Source organism: Malaclemys terrapin, chromosome 3 (genome assembly GCF_027887155.1).
Source record: "Malaclemys terrapin pileata isolate rMalTer1 chromosome 3, rMalTer1.hap1, whole genome shotgun sequence".
NCBI classification, from domain to species: domain Eukaryota; kingdom Metazoa; phylum Chordata; order Testudines; family Emydidae; genus Malaclemys; species Malaclemys terrapin.
The window spans coordinates 73,046,611-73,067,409 of NC_071507.1; the positions used below are offsets into that span (position 1 = coordinate 73,046,611).

The following is a 20,799-nucleotide window of genomic DNA, read 5'->3' on the forward strand; positions in this document are numbered from 1 at the left end:
GGTTAACAAGCAGGCCAAACCTCTCTGGAATGTCAGATTGCTTAAGAATTTCACGTCACCTGTGACTTTAATTCTTTTTATGTATAGAGACATGAGCAGTATCTCCATGGAAGCCCAAGACACATGGAGAGTTTCTAGTCCAGGAGAAATGACTCCAAATCCTCCCAATTGTACTGACTCTGTTCCTGGCACAAGCTGTTCAGTTTCAGGAACTGGGAAGGACCGCTCTGCCCAATGTGAGAGCTTAGGAAAAATTAAGGGTTACATTTTTCCCCAAAAGTTTTGCCTCACTCTTGCAGAAGACTTTGACTATAAAACTTGCTTCTGTGGTTGAATCAGGGTCATAAGTCAAAGAAGGTATATCTGTACATGACTTATACCCATGATCAGTCAGAGATGCAAGTATTCTGACCTTTGCCACAATTCATTTTGTAGATACAGTTTTGTTCACACCAAGGGTGCTAGCCTTCAGCCTGGTAAAAAAAACAATGCCCCATACATGTTATAGTAGGGCTAGAATGTGAGGAAGCAGCAATTTCTAGCATGTTAGCAATGAACCACACTAGAGCTGTACCCTACAATTCCAATAGGTATGCCTTTGTCCCCATGTGCAGATTAGCGTAATTGACTAGATGCACTATGAGGAAGGGGAGACCAGGGAATTGAGCTCAATTTCCCAAGAACACGATCTGTTAGCTTGGGGTGAAATTACTATGGAATTTAATTCTGGTTTGGTCCTCTTTTGTCTGAACCAGTTTGCTAGTCCTCAAATCTTCCAACTGTTTTTGTGCAACACATGCTATTGTCTTCTTAGAAGACTGAGCCAGATTTTCATTTGGTGTAAATCCACATAACCCCATGGAAATCAGTGGTGGTGTGCAACTTACACCAAAAGAGGATCTGGCCCATTTGTCTGCCATCACTTCAGAATCTTTAGTCAAGTAGTGTCTATGGCTCCTCAATGCAAGGTAGACGTTCACTCTAATTGCCAGAAAAGTAGTTAGAAAGTATTAATGTAGTTTCTTCGCTTCTAGGGCAAAGTACATTACCCTTCTGTTACATCATAGTCACTATCAGAAGGGCTATGTACATACCTCTAAAGTGATGCCTAATGGTCCTCAAACTCTTCATTGCAGATAAGACAACGACATAGTTTGGCTTCAAGTGTTATTTGGAAAAGTTTTGAATATGTTTTAAAGTATTGGGTTTTATGTCTTCCCTTCTTATATGTTCTGCAGTTGCAAGGGGCCTAGGATTGGGCATTTTAGTGGTTGAAAATTCATTAACTGGGGAAACGGTCTTCTAGCGTAAAGGCCAGTGCCATTGCAACAGGATGGATACAGTACAGTGCTCAGATGACTTCATGCTGCTAATATGAAATCACAGCAGCACAGGAGTCTCCAAACGAGAACTTAAAGTGAGAAGGTAGCACTGGATCCTTTCTTCATACAAAGGTCCCTGACTGGGTATCTTTAGTTCAACTAATCTCCAAAATCATGTGTAACCGATAGAAAGTAGCATTTTGTCTCCATGGCAATGAATAGGAATTCTTTGCTTCCCACACCTACTTTAAGTGCTAGAACTTGGCATCTTATTTCCAAATTTATTTTCTCTCTCTTCGGTTAACAGAAGTACTGCCTCATCTTAAATACTGAGGAAAGTTTAAAGGCTAAAGCCCTGAATATATAAATAACAGCCATATGTATTTTAAGATACATGAGAGAGAAATATGCATCTAACTTCTTCCCCATTCTAGCCCTAAAGCAAAAGAGAGGTTGCAAAGTAAACCTCTCCATAATAGAGATCCCGTTGAATGGCTGACCTTAATTACAGCCCCATGTGCATATCTCTTTAGAGTGCTAGAAGGGATGATCTAGTCAGACCACTTGCATAATACAGGCATGGTACATATTAAAAGGATTAAAAACTGGTTAACTGATAGGTCTCAAATTGTAATTGTAAACATGGAATCATCATCAAGTGGGTGTGTTTCCAGTGCGGGTCCTGCAGGGATTGGTTCTTGTCCATTTGCTATTTAACATTTTTATCAGTGATTTGAAAGAAAATGTAACATTGTCACTGAAAGTTTGCAGATGACACACAAATTAGGGGATGGTAGATAATGGAAAAGGACAGGTCACTGATTCAGAGTGATCTGGATTGCTTGGTAACCTGGGCACAAGCAAACCATGTGCATTTTAACAGTGCTAAATGTAAATGTATAAAACTAGGAACAAAGAATGTAGGCCATACTTACAGAATGGGGGACTCTATAGTGGGACACAGTGACTGAAAAAGATTTGGGGATCGTGGTAGATAATTAGTTGAACATGAGTTCTCAGTGTGATTCTGTGGCCAAAAGATCTAATGTAATTTTGGGATGCATAAACAGGAGAATCTCAAGTAGGAAAAAAGGTAGGGTGTGCTTGTTTGTTTTTAAACCTCTATATTTGGTACTGGTGTGACTGATTGATTCTGGAATACTATGTCCAGTTCTGATATCCACAATTCAAGAAAAATGTTGATAAATTGGACAGGGTGCAGGTACGTATTTATAGAATAGACATTTATCATATCTCCTCTTGGATAAGCTAAACAAATCAGTTCTTTTTAGTGGTTTTTACCTGCGAAAAGGTTTTCCAGACCTTGAATCATTCTTGTGCCGCTTTGGTGAACCCTTTCCAGTTTGGCAACAGCCTTTTTGAAGGGCAGACACCAGAACTGGCCACAGTATTCCATTATGGGTCTCATTAATGCCCACACACAAGTAGTTACACCTTTCTACTGCTATTTGTTATTACCATTCCTATATATCCAAGGATTGAATTTGTCCTCTTAGCTGCATCATCACAATTTAAATGTGACTTCTTAAGATTACAGAACATAATTAGAGCTGAGCTGGAGCAGGACTTTCTATTCCACAAAATACACTGAAGAATTTTGATTTTTTTTTTCATTCAATAGTGGTTTCAGGGAAAAAAAAATATCTGAGGTATTTGTGGAAGAGCTACATGGCTGGTCAGCTAGGAGACAGAATCAGGCAGCCTGCCCACTCACCTTCCAGGACATGAGGAGCTGTCAAGGTGGGAAAACCACTGCCTGGGGAGCTGGGTCTTACCAGGTGAGCTGCTGAGAAGCAAGTAGCAGAAGCTGACAGGAAACTAGACATCTGTCCAATGAAATTTTGAAATCAATATGTTCCCACGTTGCTATTGCCAAAACAGTATATTCTGCCAGGAAAACATTCCACTAGAAAATTTCTGACCGGCTCGAAGTATAATATGTAAGCTGGAAATTCTTAGACGGCTGCATGTATTGTACTTGCCTCACGACAGCGCTAAGTCAAATACTTCAATAAGTTACAAATAACTTAACCTTAATTGTCAACTAATCTTTACAAGGTTCCGGAAGATCCAGTGCCAGGGGACTAGGAAGCCTACAGAGACAGATGAGCATATGGGTGACCTCCTGGCCTCCCTGAGTAAAACATTATTGACTTCAATGGCTAGAATTTCACTGAATCAGAGTGTCTGTTAATAGCATTGTTCATGTCTTACAAATATATTCAAGCTTAAATGCTTGTTCTCCTGACAAGCTGCTACTGTAGCCCTCTAACAATAGAACGGAAGTGGTCTGATGTTGTCCCACCCTGTTAGAAAGTGTTGGAATCCTGCAAGTCGCTGCTACTAGGCTGTGCCTGCACTGGCACTTCTGTCAGTATAACTTTCAGGGTGTGAAAAAACACACCCCTGAGCGACACAAGTTACACTGACCTAAGCGGTGTGGGCAGCGCTATGTTGGTGTGAGAGCTGCTCCCGCTGATTTAGTTACCGCCTCTCTCAGAGGTGGTTTTGTTATGTTGATGGGAGAGCTCTCTCTTGTCAGCTTACAGCATCTTCACCAGACATGCTGCAGTGGCACAGCTGCAGTGCTGCATGTGTAGACAAGCCCTTCATTCCTGCTAACTCACTGGAGCAAATCTGGCTTATTAAACTCCCCTCTTCCTCCTCACCACAGATTCAAGAGGTGGGACTAGTCTTCTACCAAAGGGAGCTAGATTTTAGGAGATGTGCCCACAAGAGTCCTCGCTTAAGAGCTCATGTGGGCACTGATGGTAGCAGCCAACCTTGGGGGAGAATTCATTATGATTATATTTTTCTACATGATGTTTAACCTCTAATCAATAAGCATGACTTTTGTTGGCAGCAGGGTGGGGTCTCCGCCTACACGTTATACCCTCAGTGATTTCCAAGTTTGTATTATTCCTGCAGTAGTTGCTCCTTAGCAGCTGCAAAATGCCATGACAATTGAATAGCAAAGGAGGATCCTGACTTTACAAGCTGTATTTACTTGTTTAAAGTCAGGAGGCTCTTTTTATTTTAAAGACAAATCACTAGAAGCCAAAACTTTGTGTCTTTCCAAAGCTCACTTTTTGTAGTGCATGTGATTAAGGCCTGATCTCTTGTTAGAAGGCAGGGCTTATTTTCCATGGGAATATTATGACTCCATAGATCATTGTAGCTATAAACATTTTTTTAAATCTCTCATGATTTACATATGTTTTCATGATTGTTTAGGGTATTTATAAGAACCCAAAGTTGATCTATTGTTCTATTGTCCGCTATCTCACAGTTCCAAATTCAACACATGCAATAGAAATGCAGCAGAACCAAAGACATTGGGCCCAATTCTTTTCTGCACCAAGACACACTTGGCAATGGGTTGGCCAGGGAACAAGTTACAGCTCCTTGTTTCAAGGTGCCCTAGCTCCAGCTCTTATGTAAATTACAGCATTGTAGGGGCTTCTGCTTTCACTTGTAACAGCTGGCTATGGTCCTTAAATGGCTTTATGCCTTCTAGGAATTGTCATAGGGAAGCTTACCACTGCTCTACTTCTATGCTGCAGGTAAGGATGGTGTGAAGATGGGCTCCACTTGCCTTTATGCTAATTGAGATTTTTCCGCTTTGCTGGAGAAATTCTCACCTGGCCAGTTGTGGCCAGATTAAATCCCCTTTGTGAATCTTGGGTAGAACGGAACTGGATCTGAGGCTCTGGCCCATTATTGCCAGCAGTCTAGATTCAGTGGATCCAGCCTATTCAGAAACAAAACCAACTTAATATTCATCATGTTACTTTTGCACCTTTGGAGTAGGTTCACTTAAGAATTCTCCAAAATGCTTCTATGCTTTCATGGAGGGTGTATTTGGTGGTGGTTACAGAAGTCCATGGAATGTTTCTGTCACCAGGTTGTATGTACCTTTGTTTTCGTTAATACAGTTTGTGCTGCTTACAGTGCCTGGGTTTAAGAGGAGGCGACTTGCAGGTTACCATGGTTCTGAAGAGGCACCCCTGTAATTAGGAAATGTGATGATCTAAAAGGATGCACAACACTTTGACCTACTTGTTTAGAACAGAGTAATACATTCTTTGTGAACATCTAAAAATCCGGATTTGATAGGGATCAAATGATAGAAATAGCTGGTGTGTGCATACCTGACTACTAAAATATTTGGTTACATGTACTGCAGATTTCCGTTTCTGATAACCTTACAATAGTGGCTTTGAGTAATAATGCTTTATTAGTTATAAACATGGATTTACTGGATAAATACTGGCTTATTATTCCATCAAATGGCCCTCATTCTCTAGGTAGAAGCTATTTCAGTAATTGTTAAGCTACTATAATTTCACGCCTTTTTTCATAGACTCTCAGAACTGGTAGGGCTGGAAGAGACCTACAGCATTATGGGGCTTCTACACCACCTCTTTCTGGAGGAAGAAGGTGAATCAGGCATTTAAAATCTCTGAACAGTTGCACTGAGATCTTGATGCCACTTCTTTTTTTAGAAGGGGTTTTGAATCCCTATGTGATTTTTATTGTTAAATAGTATTGGCTCAATATTTCATACTAACAATGATCTAGTTTATAGCGGAAGCTCACTGATCTGTACAGTTTGTAACTTATGTCGAAATGGATCTCCCCACTCAAGAGGTAGTAGTGCTGTGCTATTATTTTTGGTGAGGATGGGAGGGTAAGTGGAGTGGGTCTGTTTCTTTCTTTCTGTAAGAAGTGAATTTGTAATTGTTTGGGGGGCTTTGTATATGTGTCTTGAGCCAGAGAATGCATGTTCATAAACAACCATCGGGATCGATTATTTCACCCATTACTGGAGTGCAGCCACAAGTGCACAATAATGCGAGATCAGTTTGAGGAAGTGTGGGACACCTATATTAAGCTGAAACTAAATGCTGGACTGTAGTTATCTGATTAGGTTTTGGCTTGGATACTAGGATTGACATCCAGTGGTCTTGATGGTGAATCTGCACAGAATCTTTTCCAAGAGTTTTATCCAGTCTCCATCTGAGTATTAATGTGCTGAAAGTTAAGCATTTTGAAAATAGGCCACTTATTTAAAGCACCATAGATATCAATGGACACTTAGTACCTTTGCAAGCCAGTTTGCTTAAGTACAAAATCAGAGGAAACTGTCACTTACCACAATACTAGTCTACTCCAGTGTCTCCCAGTGGCCAGAAAGCCATCCTGCTGGCATAGTTGGTGACCAATGAGCCCAAAAAAGTAGCCATTCTCCTAGGGAACTAAACTGATTTCAAAAGTCATAATATCCCAGCTCCATTAATAGAATGTGTAGACTTGAATACAATGGAAAGAAATCTGTATATTGGGCTCAATACAGGTGTAAGTGGATACAATTCTGTGGCCTGTGTTAAGCAGGACGTCAGACTAGATAATCTACTGGTCCCTTCATTTCTTCATTCCCATGTTTTTAGACATGATGGCAGGGATGTCTTCAAGGGGGCAGAAGAAACAGATTTAAGTTATGGCAAGTTGAAAACCTTTCCATTCTCCTAAGGTGAATGAAGAGTACAATAGCCATATCTACAACTCTTAGTGAACACTGTCTAGCTGTGGCTGGGATGGGCAAATATATGTGCAGATAAAATAAAGGCAAATTGTGCTGAAGTGTTATGTCTTCTAACCTTCACTTGTATTTTTCTTGCAGGATGCTCTGGAAACTTGCCTTATCTGTTTTTCTGGTGGCGACCTTGGTTAAAGTAACAGATACCAGGAAAAACCGTCCTGCAGGAGCAATTCCATCTCCCTACAAAGACAGCACAAGCAACAACTCAGAGAGGAGGCAGCATCTGAACAAAGAAGTACTGGCCTCCAGCCAGGAGGCCCTGGTGGTCACTGAGAGGAAGTACCTTAAAAGTGACTGGTGCAAAACCCAACCCCTGCGGCAGACTGTCAGCGAGGAGGGCTGCATAAGCCGCACCATCATCAACCGTTTCTGCTATGGCCAGTGCAACTCCTTCTATATCCCCCGGCATGTGAAAAAGGATGAGGAATCCTTCCAGTCCTGTGCTTTCTGCAAGCCTCAGAAAGTCACCTCCTTCACTGTGGAGCTGGAGTGCCCTGAGCTGGATCCACCTTTTCGACTCAAGAAAATCCAGAAAGTCAAGCAGTGCAGGTGTATGTCTGTGAACCTCAGCAACTCGGACAAACAGTGAAAGCAAGTATCTGGCTACTGCTTGGCATCACCCCATCAGATTTGCTGCTGTCTCTCCTCTTCCCTGAGCAGACTCATTGTCTGGTTTTCTTCCTTCAGGATGCATCTCTCTAGCAGGGAAGGCTCACTTGTCATTTGCCTACTGGAAATAAAGCTTGTCCTGGGCTATGTTAGGCACCTTGCCATAAAACCTCAACATATTTCCAATATAATCCTCTTAAAATTGAATCTTTAAGGGTGGAGCAGGACCCTCCGAATTTGGGATTGATCATCTAGGTGTCCGATGGCTGAATCCAGCATTAACGTTTCCACTATGTGGGAAAAACCCTCTGCCCTACACTCCAGTCCTTTCTGTGGGAAGAAAATGTGTCTCGCTACCTTTGCCGTCTCACTCAGTGTTCAGTCTGGAGCTTTTCACCTTCATATTTAAGCGCTTGGTGCTGCCAGCTACGGCTGTGAGGTGCAGCTATGGGATACAGTAGAGTACTAAAAGAAAATGAGGCCACGAGCCTGATGAGAGAACTCTAACTGTAGGATGACGGAGTGCAGAGCCATTCTGTGTCTGAGATGGAGAATGAGCATGGGGAGAGGGAACGTTAGGTTGGCCACAACTCCCTCAGCAGCCACCACCTTTCCATCAGCAGACTGAAGATGGATTCTTGTGCTGTTGCAATTTGACTATATCAAACACACAGTCTCAACAGCAATGTTTATTTTGTAACCTAGCTATAGTAAAGTTGTTTAAAATATTATTAGACCTAGCTATGTATATTTTTCTTCTGGCAGAATATTCCGAAGATTAGATTAAAGTGTCTTGAGCAAATAGATTTGATTGCTAGGTCAGTCACCTGACTTGAAACTGACAGGTTTTGAATGGGCTTTCAGTAGATTCTGCCATAGTATGTTCCAAAACCCATCCAGTTATTACTGTGTATTTATACCTATGTTGGGTAGGGTGGGGGGGAGGGAATTAAAACACTTGGGAGCAGTATTCCACTTAAGTTATTAAAGCATTGTAGCACAAAGGACAGATTGCAGTCGTTGTTGCTTTGAATACAAAAGCTGCCTTACGTATCAGTTTCTTCAGGTGTCGGGAGTGGCATCTTCCACACAGTGAATGGGAATCAAGTGACCTTTGTCATGTTGAAGGAAGAGCAGGCTAGCAAATGCTTGTAGAATGGGGTCAAAGCTACAGAAATGAGGAAGGGTTCTGTCCCCTCCTTTACAAATTGGGAGGGAATAAGCTGTTGTAACTACTGCAGCAGTGTTGCCCCATTACATTTTTGATATAGGGGTATAATGAATCCATGTCGATGGCTATTTTAAAGTCATACTAAGTTACTCACTCACCAAAGTTTAGCATGGTTTGTATATTCAGTATGTTCCAGTTCAGATGTCTAAGACTAGTGGCTGTAATGTCTTCTCTTTAAACACAGTAAGTTAATCAAAGAGCACACCAACTAATACAAGAGACCAATGTGTGACCTTATTGCATGTCTGATAGCTTAGCATCTGCAATACTTCTGGGCTAATGAAACCAGCCTGTGGAGCACTTCTCTGGCAATGTCTTCAGGAATGACCAATCCCAAGGGTTAAAAGTGTTACAAACTGTTGCCAGCTAGGAGTTCAATGGCACAGTTCACTATTATGTGAGGCAGGCTGCTTTAAGAGGCTTTTGGTACTGATCTCTGCTAGAGCTCACCAATCGGTTTATGGGGATTGGCACGGGGAGGGTGGGATCAGGTAGGTATGTTACCCTGTTACAGCTACATTGCATGTATTTTCTGCCTTGTTACACAATGTCAGAGCTGCCAAGGGAGACTCCTAGTCCAGGGCTCGCTTTAGAGGCTGTTACTGCTACGCTGTCAGCCATATGAATGGGCACTGCTGAATCCAGGTTATTGGGAGTTTTTTGATAGTACAGAGGGAGTTTGAAAGGCCTGCAACCCATTTGGGTTCTAGGATTATGAATATGTCCTTTGAAGGAAGAGATTGTAAAGTCATGCCCTTGTTGTTAAGACTAGATAGAAATGCCCTGGGCCCTTCTTAATTATATTAACTCTACAATTATTTAAGGAAAAAATATGCAAGAATGCTTATCATTAAGCTACACCCAAGCAGGGTATCTCACCATCTTGCAATATGAATATGCTGCAGCATGAAGCTCCTCCTTGGGGCTGTTTGTATGTAAAAACTGAGTAGAGCTTGTAATGGTTCAAACTGTATTTAATTCTTGTTTTATAAATGAAAACAAAAGAAGAAATGCTATAATTATTTTATAGGTGTACTATTAAATTATAGAACAAATAAAGATACTCGAGGGTTATATGGAATCCAGGTGTGTGGGCTTTGCTTCTAACTTCAATATCTTACCACTACTTTGACTGATGGTGTATTGGCTCAGTCTCCGACTTGCCACAAGACTCAGCTAAAGGATTATGGTGTTATGCTACCTTGGGAGCATCTAGGAACAAGATGGATACAACCTGCTCTTGAGTTACTTTCTTGCATGGAGGTGATGAGGGACAATAACCTTCACCAGCCCTATACTTGAGGTAAATCACATCCCACTCACAAATGCTGGTTCAGCCATGCTGCCCAAAGACTTACAATCCTAGAATATCAGGGTTGGAAGGAACCTTAGGAGGTCATCTAGTCCAACCCCCTGCTCAAAGTAGGACCAATCCCCAAATGGCCCCCTCAAGGATTGAGCTCACAACCCTGGGTTTAGCAGGCCAATGCTCAAACCACTCAGCTATCCCTCCCCTAGATTTTTGTTGAAGAGTGTAATTTCCTGACCAGGCACCAAACCCAGGCCAGTGTGATGAAAGTACCAAATCCTAACCACTAGACCACCATGGAGACTTGATGAGGGGGGGAGCCAAGGCTCCACCAATGGCTGGCCTGTCTGCCCACAGAAGCAGTATAATCCCCTTTATGGGGATTTTTAACCATACTATAGCAAAGATATAGTCTAAAATTCTTAGGTTTAGAGATGTTTTTGTAGAACTCACAATTTAAGGAAAAAGATGAGATTTTGTCCATAATGGATGAAGCATATTGAACAGGTTGGCTATTGGGCCATGCCAGTGCTTCTCCAACAGTTTAACAAGTCTCTAGTGCAGACTAACCCTTATAAAGTGAAACTTCCAAAGTAAGATTTTGTGAGCTAAATACATTTTTGCCTTCAAGCTGCATCATGGAGCACTGTGTTCCAAGGTAGCTGTAAAAGTTGAGGAGGGCAGCTTATTTCATTTAATAAACAATGATTCAGAACTACCTGCTTCAAAAGGGATGGGTCTTAGCTACTTGAGAGCGAGCGGCAGTAGCGCAGTCGACAGGGGAGCTGCGGCTGTCTGGACCCCAGGTAATGCGATCCAAAATACTTCGACTTCAACTATGCTATTCGCGTAGCTGAAGTTGTGTATCTTGGATCGATTTCCACCCCACCCCACCCCAGTGTAGACCAGCCATCTGTTAACATAACTTGCCTCTGCCATACCTAGAGTAATCACTAGGGAATGCTGAGAAAGGTGGTGAGTGCCCTAAGCACCAGGCTACAGTGTCATTTTCCTCACCTGCCTTCTGGGCCAATGATTATTCAATGTTTGTATAAGGTAGAACAACTTCACCTGGAAAAAACATAGCCTGGGATTAGGGCATTCATGGCAGGGAGTCATAGGCCTGGGTTCAAGACTCTACCTGATACAGAGCAGGGACAAGGTTTGACCCTTGGTCTCTCCTTGGTGAGCACTCTAACCAGTAAGTAAAGGTTACAAAGGGATACCTTTTATCCCCTTGGCCTACTGGCTGGGGTTCCTTGGGTGCAATAGGTGAAGTGGGGTAAAGTGACTTGAGAATCCTACTGGGGCTTAGCTAGCCACTGAGCAGGGGTCCAGAGGATCTAAATTTTGGGTTAAGGAACTTAAATCCCTTTTTGGACCTAGCTAGGGAACAGTGCAAAAATAATCCATCTCCTCCTCTCCCCCCCCCCCCAACAGAGCCTTCTAGATAAATAGAATAAACACTGGGTACCCAGCTGCAACAGTCACAAATTCTGTGAAAGCTTGAAAACATGCCCTATCGTCATCATAGAATTATGGACTCCATAAGGCCCTGATGGGGATTAATAAGTCATTGCCTAGTGCTTGGGTATGGCTATGTTAGAGTTTTGTAACATTAACTCATGTGGGATAAGCCTAGGCTGAGCTACAGATGATTGCAGAGGGTCCAGAAGAGCCTTTATACACATGCTAACTGCTAGTCAATTAACTCCAGGTACAAACCTCTACTGCAAACAAGCCTTAGTTACTACTTCAGGCTACTTGCAGCTATAGAAAGATGACACCCTCCCTCCCCCCCCACACAGGTTCTCTTGCGTTATGGGTGTTCTGAAAGCCTTAAAAGCACAGAAATGAGTGCTAGTACTACCCTACCTCACAGGGGAGGAAAGGAAAGCCATATTACAGTGATTGATACTTATATAGTTGCAGAGATCTTTCTTTACAAAAATAAAGTTCTGTCTCACTTTCTTCATCTGTAAACAGGTTTGTGAAGTGCTCTGAGATATAGGGATGAAAGTGCTATGTAAGCGCTAAGTACTGTTAAATCACTAGACACATAGTCATTGAAGTACCATACGGCCTGAAGGTTTCAATTTGCAACGCAAAACAACACAAGCCTTTTATAGACACTTATAAAAGCCACACTGGAATTCTCATTCTCAGTGAGCCACATCTGTATAGCAGGCATGGAAGCAATAATTTAGAATGATGCAATTTGCTTAAGTAATGGTGGGTAATACGCCATTCTGGTGCTTAACCAAGGCTGGAAATTTCAGCTGCAGTTTTGCTGGTCACTGAGCAGCTGAAGTTGAAAACAGTTACAACAAACCAAGCTGTGTAGTTTAAAAAAAAAAAAAAAAAAAAAAACTAATCTGCCAATCATTACACCAGAGCTCTCAGATGTACATATGAGCTGTGAGGCTCTTGGGTTTATTTACTTCCTGTAGTACTATGAGCAATTAGGGTTGCCAACTTTCTAATTACACAAAACCAAACACCCTGCCCCCTTCTCCAAGCCCCCTCAAATGTCCACTCCCCCCCCCCACGCACTCCATTGCCCCTCCTGCCATGGCCTGCTCTCCCCACCCTCACTTTCACTGGGCTGGGGGAATGAGGGGTTTGGGGCACAGGAGGGGGCTCTGGGGTAGTGGTGCAGGCTCTGGGAGGGAGTTAAGGTGTGGGAGGGCATTCCAACCTGGGGCAGGGGGGTGAGGGGGATCAGGAGCAGACTCCAGCTGGGCAGGACTAAGGCTCCCTGCCTGCCCTGATGCTGTGCAGTGCCCATAAGCGGGCGGCATGGCCCTGCGGCCCATACGTGGAGGGGCCGGGGGCTCTGCCCACGCCCACAAGCACTACCCTCGCAGCTCCCATTAGCAAGGAACTGCAGCCAGTGGGTGCTGTAGAGCCAGGGCAGGGGTAGCACACAGAGCTTTCCTGATTGCGCCACCGCAGAGGAGGTTATGCCGGCCACTTCCTGGAGCTGCGCAGGGCCAGGGCTGGCAGGGCCCCTTAGCCCTGCTGCACCACCAACCGGACTTTTAACAAGCAGGTCAGTGATGCTGACCGGAGTTGCCCAGGTCCCTTTTCAACCAGGTGTTCCAGTCAAAAACTGAACGCCTGTCAACCCTATGAGCAATATGTGTTTGAAATGTGAAAGTATAGAGTACCTCATGTAGCTTTCACTGTGAAAATTTTAACATGCAATGCCTAGGGAGCTTACAGGGCCTAAGAAGCCACCACATGTGTGTGGGGGGGAAGGAGGGGGCCCCAACTAAGCTGTCCAGTAGGACCGAGGCAAAGGTCTTTAGGGCTGAGCCCCACAAATGTGTTTAGGCACTTTTCAATATGCGTTAGAGGCCTACACCTCTTTCAATAGCTAGGCCTAGGTACTGAAGTCTGGGCCAGAGGAAGGCACTGCCCTCTGCTCAGCCATGTCCCCCTCTTCTAGAGCTAGGTTCCTATGCCCTTTCTTGCCCCCCAAAAAACCAACACACATGCCCCCAAGCCCGAGGTGGTACCTTTATAACCTTTAATACTGGTAAGGACCCCTACTTTGAGGCTTAGGTATGAGCTGGGTTCTGGAATTAGTGCACATGCCCAGCAACAGCCACTTAGGCGCCATAGGCCCTTTACCAATGGAAACTTGGGGGCCTAGAGACCTAAAGCACCTCCAGGGTTAGGCAGCCACTGAACAGGGTTTTAGAGATTCTGGTTTTAGAAGCTAGTTAGCTAAAGTGGCAGGTGCCCAAATCCCTTGTGGCTCTAACCCCTAGGTGCAAACCTTTCCATTGACTGCAATAGTGTTGTGCCCATTTGTGTTAGAAGCAATTGGCTTAATGTGTGCTCTGCGCATTCCGACCCTCCCCCTCCCCGAAGACAACCAAGTCAGATATTTCTCACATTACCTAAAAGCTCAGGGGTTAGAGCACTCCTATGGGATGTGGAAGAGCCAGGTTCAAAGCTTCATGCTTCCTGATTGGGAGCAGGGACTTGAAGCTGGTCTCCCCAATGAGTGGTCTAATCATCAGGCTGTGGAGTCAACCTCTGTCTGGCCCAGTGAATATTTAATTATTTAACACACAGTAGAACAGCTTCCACAGGAAAGATAGAGTGCTATGAATACACTAGGCCTGGTGATCAGGGCACTCACCAAGGTTGCTGGAGAGCTGGGCTCAATCCTTGCTCCAATTCAGGCAGAACAGAGATTTGCAAATAGGTGTCCCACATCCCAGATGAGTGCTTTGACTACTGGGCAATTGGCTATAATGGGGTAGGGGGAAAATCTCTCTCTCTCTGTTTTTTCACGAAAAAGGGCACACCTGGTTCAGGCCCCTAACCCCAGGAGGCTAAGAATCCTGAGCAGAGAGGAACCTCCATGTGGCCTGTCAGGCAAGACCCCAAGACCCAAATCAATGGGATTTAGACACAAGTACCTTTGTGGATTTGGGGCCTAACCATCTCTCCTTTCCTCTTCATTTCACTGGTGGGTAGCTTCTTCAGCTCCCTGCTCAGCTTGCTGGCTTCAGCAAATCCTTTTCTTAGGCACCTAACGCTCCCCACTAAATACATGGTGCACTTAAGTCGAGGCTGATGATTCTACTGGGTGGCAGGATGCCTAGGCATTAGGTGTTGCAATGCACATCGAACAGCGGCCATTAGTAGTGGCAGATGAGAAGTGACAAAAAAAAGTTCCTGACTACCCTGAAATATGCAGAAACTTCTGGGGAAATGGAGACAGTAGAAGATAACGCAAGTCTATGAAGCACAATTTAGGGTTTGGGTATAGCTGTCAGCAACACCTCTCATTCAGATTACCTAAGAACTAGAGTGTCTTTCCTAAGAGCTGGGAATTGGAGTGACAAATACAGAGATACAGTAGAGATGAACATGTCCTGGGCTAACAAAACTCTCTCTCTTTAGCACTTTCTCTGTGAACAGGTTAATTTGGTCCCTGATGCTATATTACCTTATAAAGCAACCCTCATTTTAACACTGAAATGCAGTGTTGATACTGAAGTGTGTTAGGCCCAGCTCCTCAAAAGTACTTGGAGCCTATCTTCCATTGATTTCAATAGGAGAGTTAAGGCACTCAATACCTTTGAGGATCTGAACCTTAATCTTTATTAAAAGGGTGAGATGGGGTAATTTATTTTACTCAAAGTATTGTCCCCATCTCTAGTTCTCTGTTGACCTCTTGTGCTTACAGGCTTTGCCAGAGACTAAATGTAAACCGAATAATTTTGCACGTTAACATTTTCTATTTAAATACATATCACTAGGCCACATAGCACTGCTGAATGCAGGAAGCAAAGTTCGCCTCCATTCTTTTTTCTCTGCATGTGCTAATGGAGCTTGAAGGGGTAAGTGGTTGCCATATAAATGTACAAATGCATTGGAGGAATTCACAAGATCGAACCTGAAAAAAAGAATTAAACCTCACACATTACTAAGTGAATTAGCATTTATAAAGCCTGAAAAGAGAAATGCGCGTCACCTTGATTCATCAGAGCTGAGTCATTCTGACAAAGATGCTTGAGTGGCATTTCATCTTGTTACCTGTTATGGCACTGAGGGCAGTGAGCTGCACTATGCAGGTTCCAGGGAATAAGCAGGGCTGTGCAGCACAAGCAGCAGACTGGATATGGCGAGGGGATCAAGTGAGGTTCTGCAGAAGGACCTGTGGGAGCCCAGCACATTTGCAGTGAGGCAACTGGTCATAAGAGTCGATACCTACAAAAAAAACCCTTATAGTTCATATGTCAAACATATTTTGGTTGCAGGGATCTCAGATACCCAGCAACAGCATCCCCAATAATCCATCTGTATCCCATCAAAGAAAGTACGACAAATGGGCTTCTTGCCTCTCCAAATTAAAGATTTGGGATACTCAGCCACTCTTGTATCTTTATCAGCCCTTCATTCTGTGCTGTTATATTTTATTTTAAAGGCAAGTCCATTTCCCCTCTCTGAGATGCTGCATTGCAGTACCAAACCTGGCTGAGAAGGCTGAAAGGATCCTCTTTCTAAAGTATCCCAGATTTATCACCATGGAATGCAACTGTATGATGGGTTGCCAGTGTGGAAGGTGTTTAAGACCAGTGTGACCTATTGGTTCTAAAACTATAGAGTTTATAGAGTATTTCCAACTTCCAAGTGGTCTGTAAAATTACTTCATGACCTGGATACTATAGTATTAGTTCAAACGGTAGGCAATGAAGGTAGAATGCTAGATATAATCTTTTGTAACCAGAGAGGAGAATTAAACAAAGTAGACACATCTACCACATTTACAAGCCATATTTACATTTAGTGGCCTTAATGCTGTCCTAATATCAACTACAAGAGGTGTGATATAAATACACCCACGATTGATTTTACTTTTTCCAACTCACCAAGCACTATAATTGCAATGGGGTAAGTACAGAATCTCGACTAGGAGGCATGGTGTAAAAGGAAGAATTGGTCCAAGGATATGAAAAAGTTAGAAAACCATTCATGCTGCCTGTATCCTAAAAGTCCTTCTGTGTTGCTACCAGCTGCTGCCACCTCTTGAAACTCTGCTTTTAGAAACTGATCACTCAGATGTGACATGGGTTATCCATGTTACATGTGCAACTGGTTCTATACTACATCCTGAAATAGTGAGAGATGCACATGGTAGTGGCACTAGATTACTAGATGATGTATTAATTAACTGCTTCATAATTTATATGCAGCAATTCATCTGTATGTACACAAAGTCTTTGTCCTAATACCCATTTTACCAGACTATTAGCTTCCCTATATTTGTAGGGACAAATCCTATGTGCAAGCAAGGACTGGGGACTAGCAAGAATCCTCTATTTGGGCCACAGAACAGCTTCCCAGCCATAGAGTGAGAGAATGAACCAGACGAGAGATGATGGTCACCTTGCTTAATGCACTATTGGAAGGCATTCAGATACTATGCAGGGAAAGTAATATAAGATCCTATATAAAATAGAATAGCGCTGTAGAAGTCCCTCCATGGCCCTGTGTAAAGGAGATATCCATATAGCTGTGAATTCACTACCCAATACCTTCTCCCTGCATGCTAAGGGATAAGGAGTAACCCCTTTCCACAAGTGAATTACATCAGTTCTGCTGACCCAGGGCCCTCCTTGAGACAGCATAATGATCAGTGAAGGAAAAAGCAGCACCTTTGGTCTCATTATTCCTTTTATTTTCATATAAATTAACATTCTAAAAAAATTGAAGTAGAAACACTAAATACAGTATTGCACATAGCGATCTCTGTTAGATATCCTATTATTTCATTTAGTATGGTAATATACATACCGTTGGTACTGAAGGGAACAGGAAGGCTACAAAACCAAAACATGCGACTGTATCCTTGCACTTAAATAAAAATAAATGCAAAAGTTAAGAGCAAAAGACTATAGTTTACATAAATACAAACATGGGTTTGAATCAGTGCCATTAAAATAAACTTTATTTTTAAGTTACTTTCCATAGGTTACTCATAACAGCAAATCTCTTTTCCCTTTGCAAGAAGTAACATTACTCCCAACAACATATGATTTTAGAAATCAATTCTTGATAATCATATTCTTGCCAGAAATTATCGTGAACACAGAATTTCATATAGTTTTATCAAGCTACAGGAGACTTATTTTTCACACAAGTGAAGAACATCTTGTCTAGTGCTTAATATAAGTGACTAACAATGGATTCCTGAGGTCATATTTTACATTGCCCTTATGACACCTGGTACAGTATATTTGCCTCTGGACAGCCAGGAATGTCTTGTGATATACTAGGCTAGACAGGGAATAATCCACCCCAGCAAGTTAGACCTCAAACCACTCAGAGGTTTATGCTACCCCTGTGTCTTCGATGCTAAGAGATTGTGAGCATGTGAACCCAATTCATTCCACACATTGCTGTTTCCAAGAAAACAGTGCTTTGAAAGAGAATGGTTACAAGGCCAATTCATGTTGGGCTCAGTAGTTACATCTGGGGCAGAGGGTCTTTATTGGGTCAACAAATCAAAACTAATAAATCCTTAAGTTAATTTCCAGATCACAAATAGAAATTAATCATGTGGATTAAAAAGGAAGGCATAATCACAGATTTCCATTGCCTCCTAGCCAATGATATGGACTACTTAGAGAGCAAAGTTTATGACTCGGATGTTAAATGTGAAATTGACATGAATTAGTCAATCGCCATTGTTTTGTTACTAGAGTTGACTACTGTATTTCTCTAATGCCAATTCCTAGATATATCTTTTTATATCCCTGTTAAAGGGAGTCTTAAATTAATTGAAAAGATAATTCAGAAAGGAAGTCTAGCTAGAAACATCGTAGTCCTGAGAATCCTATATGACTCAAATAATCAGCAATATAACTGTAATATCCCTTAAGTTTTTCTGCATACAAATCAGCTGCTTTACATGCTAGCAAGCTATAGTGCCCGAGTTCCTCTTTTATCCTCTGAAGTACTCCTGTGATTTTCTGTGTTTACTGCTTTTCACTTAAATGTTTTTGGTTCAGGTTTTCCAAGTCCCCTCTCCTGCTATTCACTATCTGGCAAAAGATGAAGAAAAAGTACGATGCCTTATCGATTTTAAAGATAGTTACGGTAAACATCTTGTTCCACAAATATTTAGTCATGGTGGGCAACCAAACAAGTTGAGAAAGCATTGATTATACTGTATAAACAGCACTTAACGATTCAAAATACAAACTACAAATGTCGACGTGAAACGGATACAAACAATTCACTAGAAGTAACATTTCTTTCCCTAATCTAAATGCAGTGCCATGGAGTATTTGTGTTAGACAGATGTTGCCAGTAGGAATGGAAATATTTTACTGTATCAAGTAGCATTCTTGTGAAGTTCAACTTTAATAGAATTTTCAGCATGTTCAGAACTGATGCAGATGCTGCCTCTTAGGCATGCTGGTTTGGTCTACTGGTATTAGACCACGAACTTTACAAAATACCAGTTTTTGGGTGGAGAACGAGGCATGGGATATAGGGAACTTGTCTCATGTCCATAACTAATCTATTGCTGGGCACTTAATTACAGTGATTACATTCATTCATGAATGTACAGTACACATCTATCAGTGAGAAACTCTAGAGAACAAAAAGCAAATTTGAAAGGCCAAGAAGAAAACAATGATCTGAATGATGTAGTTTCCTTTCCCGTGCCCAACAGACATGTTGAGTTTTCCTGATCAAGTGGCAATGGCTTTTGCATTTCTTCTCTCAGATCTTCATACTTATCTTTGCTTTCTGAAAAGAAACACCATAAGAAGTTATCATATATAAACATATGTATTATGCAAATATGTAAAGCACAGGGATACGTAGGCTGATCACCAAGTGTATCAAATATATAGTTTACTTATAAAACCCTGCAACAAACTCGGTTTTAAACAGATTTAAAGTACAAGATGGCTAACCATGCCTGTGAAATATCTTTTTTTTATACTATTTGTAACTCTATTTATATTGTAAGCATTTTGTGGGCAGGGTCCATCCTTTTGTTGCAAGTACAGTGTCTAGCACAATGGAGTTCTGATCCCCAGTTGGGGCTTTTTAGCAATACAAATAATTATAAACGTTATTTAATGCATGGCTGTTTTAAAGAATACCATCAATCTGCATGATTTTATTCTTACAAAGTGGAAAAATCCAACCGAACAAGTTTTTAAAACCTACATCTTGATGTGATTACAAATAAAGTTGATAAACTAAGATCTAGTTTACCATTCCTAGCCAAGCTATTACTTCATTTACATTTCCTGTGTCACTAACCACGGCCAGTTACAATGAGAAACAACAGCAATAATTATTTTCTTCGTGTGTTGGATTATGCCAGAGAGATTATGGTAAATGACAACATGTTTCATTTCAAGGACATGTGTCACATGTCACAATGATTCATAAAATAGCATTAAATACAAAACAAACTGAATCATGTTTTTAGGGAAAAACCATGACCAAGGAAATAGTCATTCATTTTTGAATATTGTCAAAAAAGAAGCATGGGCAGACACTATGAAAATTATGGACCAGATTAATTTTCCACTGGGAAAAAAATCCAGCCATTGTAAAATAGGCCCATGTTCTGAAAATGCTTATGCATGCACTTAACTTTAGCAATTTTAGTAGATGGCCACTGAAGTTAATAGGAATTGCTCATGTGCTTAAAACTAAAGATATGTGTAAGTATCTTCAGGAGCAAGGTGATAGTTTATAGGGAGCTGTATATAGCTCAAGAGATTAGTAAAAGTAGAGTATCTTCTTTTTCTAGATCTTGGTCTCTAACCCAGCCTAGGTGCGTAATGACTTACAGTCACTGGCATTTAATAGGTTGTCAGTGGCCCAGGGGACAGGTGACCTCATCACAAAATCCCCCATCACAATTGGAAGCTGAGCAGTGGAGCTGAGCATTGGATGAGTTTGGAGACTGAACTACCTCCTCACCAGCAAAGGTCTGTCTCTTCCAGGTTCAGGGGGATAAGGCACATTGGCAGGGCACTTTGGGGAAATTTTCACTGCCACTACCTGAGCTGCGTCTGTTCTGTGGATAAATAAGTCAATCTGGCACCTTTCACAAAAACGCTAAATTCAGACACATTTCAAAATAAACATTAACTAAATATGTCAGGATAACGTACATACAAAATGCAAAAAAGAACAAAGAAAA

General features: G+C 42.0%; 2 protein-coding genes across 4 annotated transcripts in view; one reads left to right on the forward strand and one right to left on the reverse strand.

The window, feature by feature from the left end:
• GREM2 (gremlin 2, DAN family BMP antagonist) overlaps positions 1 to 9,866 on the forward strand; it is a 50,160-nt gene extending 40,294 nt beyond the window's left edge. For all 3 annotated transcript variants that reach the window (XM_054022614.1, XM_054022613.1, XM_054022612.1), the window contains one exon: positions 7,027 to 9,866. In XM_054022614.1, the coding sequence (XP_053878589.1) occupies positions 7,028 to 7,534 (507 nt within the window). In that variant the 5' untranslated portion in view covers position 7,027 and the 3' untranslated portion in view covers positions 7,535 to 9,866. The remainder of the gene's footprint in view (positions 1 to 7,026) is intronic.
• A 7,410-nt stretch (positions 9,867 to 17,276) lies between these two features.
• Positions 17,277 to 20,799, reverse strand: part of FMN2 (formin 2) — a 231,279-nt gene continuing 227,756 nt past the window's right edge. Inside the window, exon 18 of the mRNA XM_054021267.1 lies at positions 17,277 to 19,379. Coding sequence (XP_053877242.1) covers positions 19,353 to 19,379 — 27 coding nt within the window. The 3' untranslated portion in view covers positions 17,277 to 19,352. The remainder of the gene's footprint in view (positions 19,380 to 20,799) is intronic.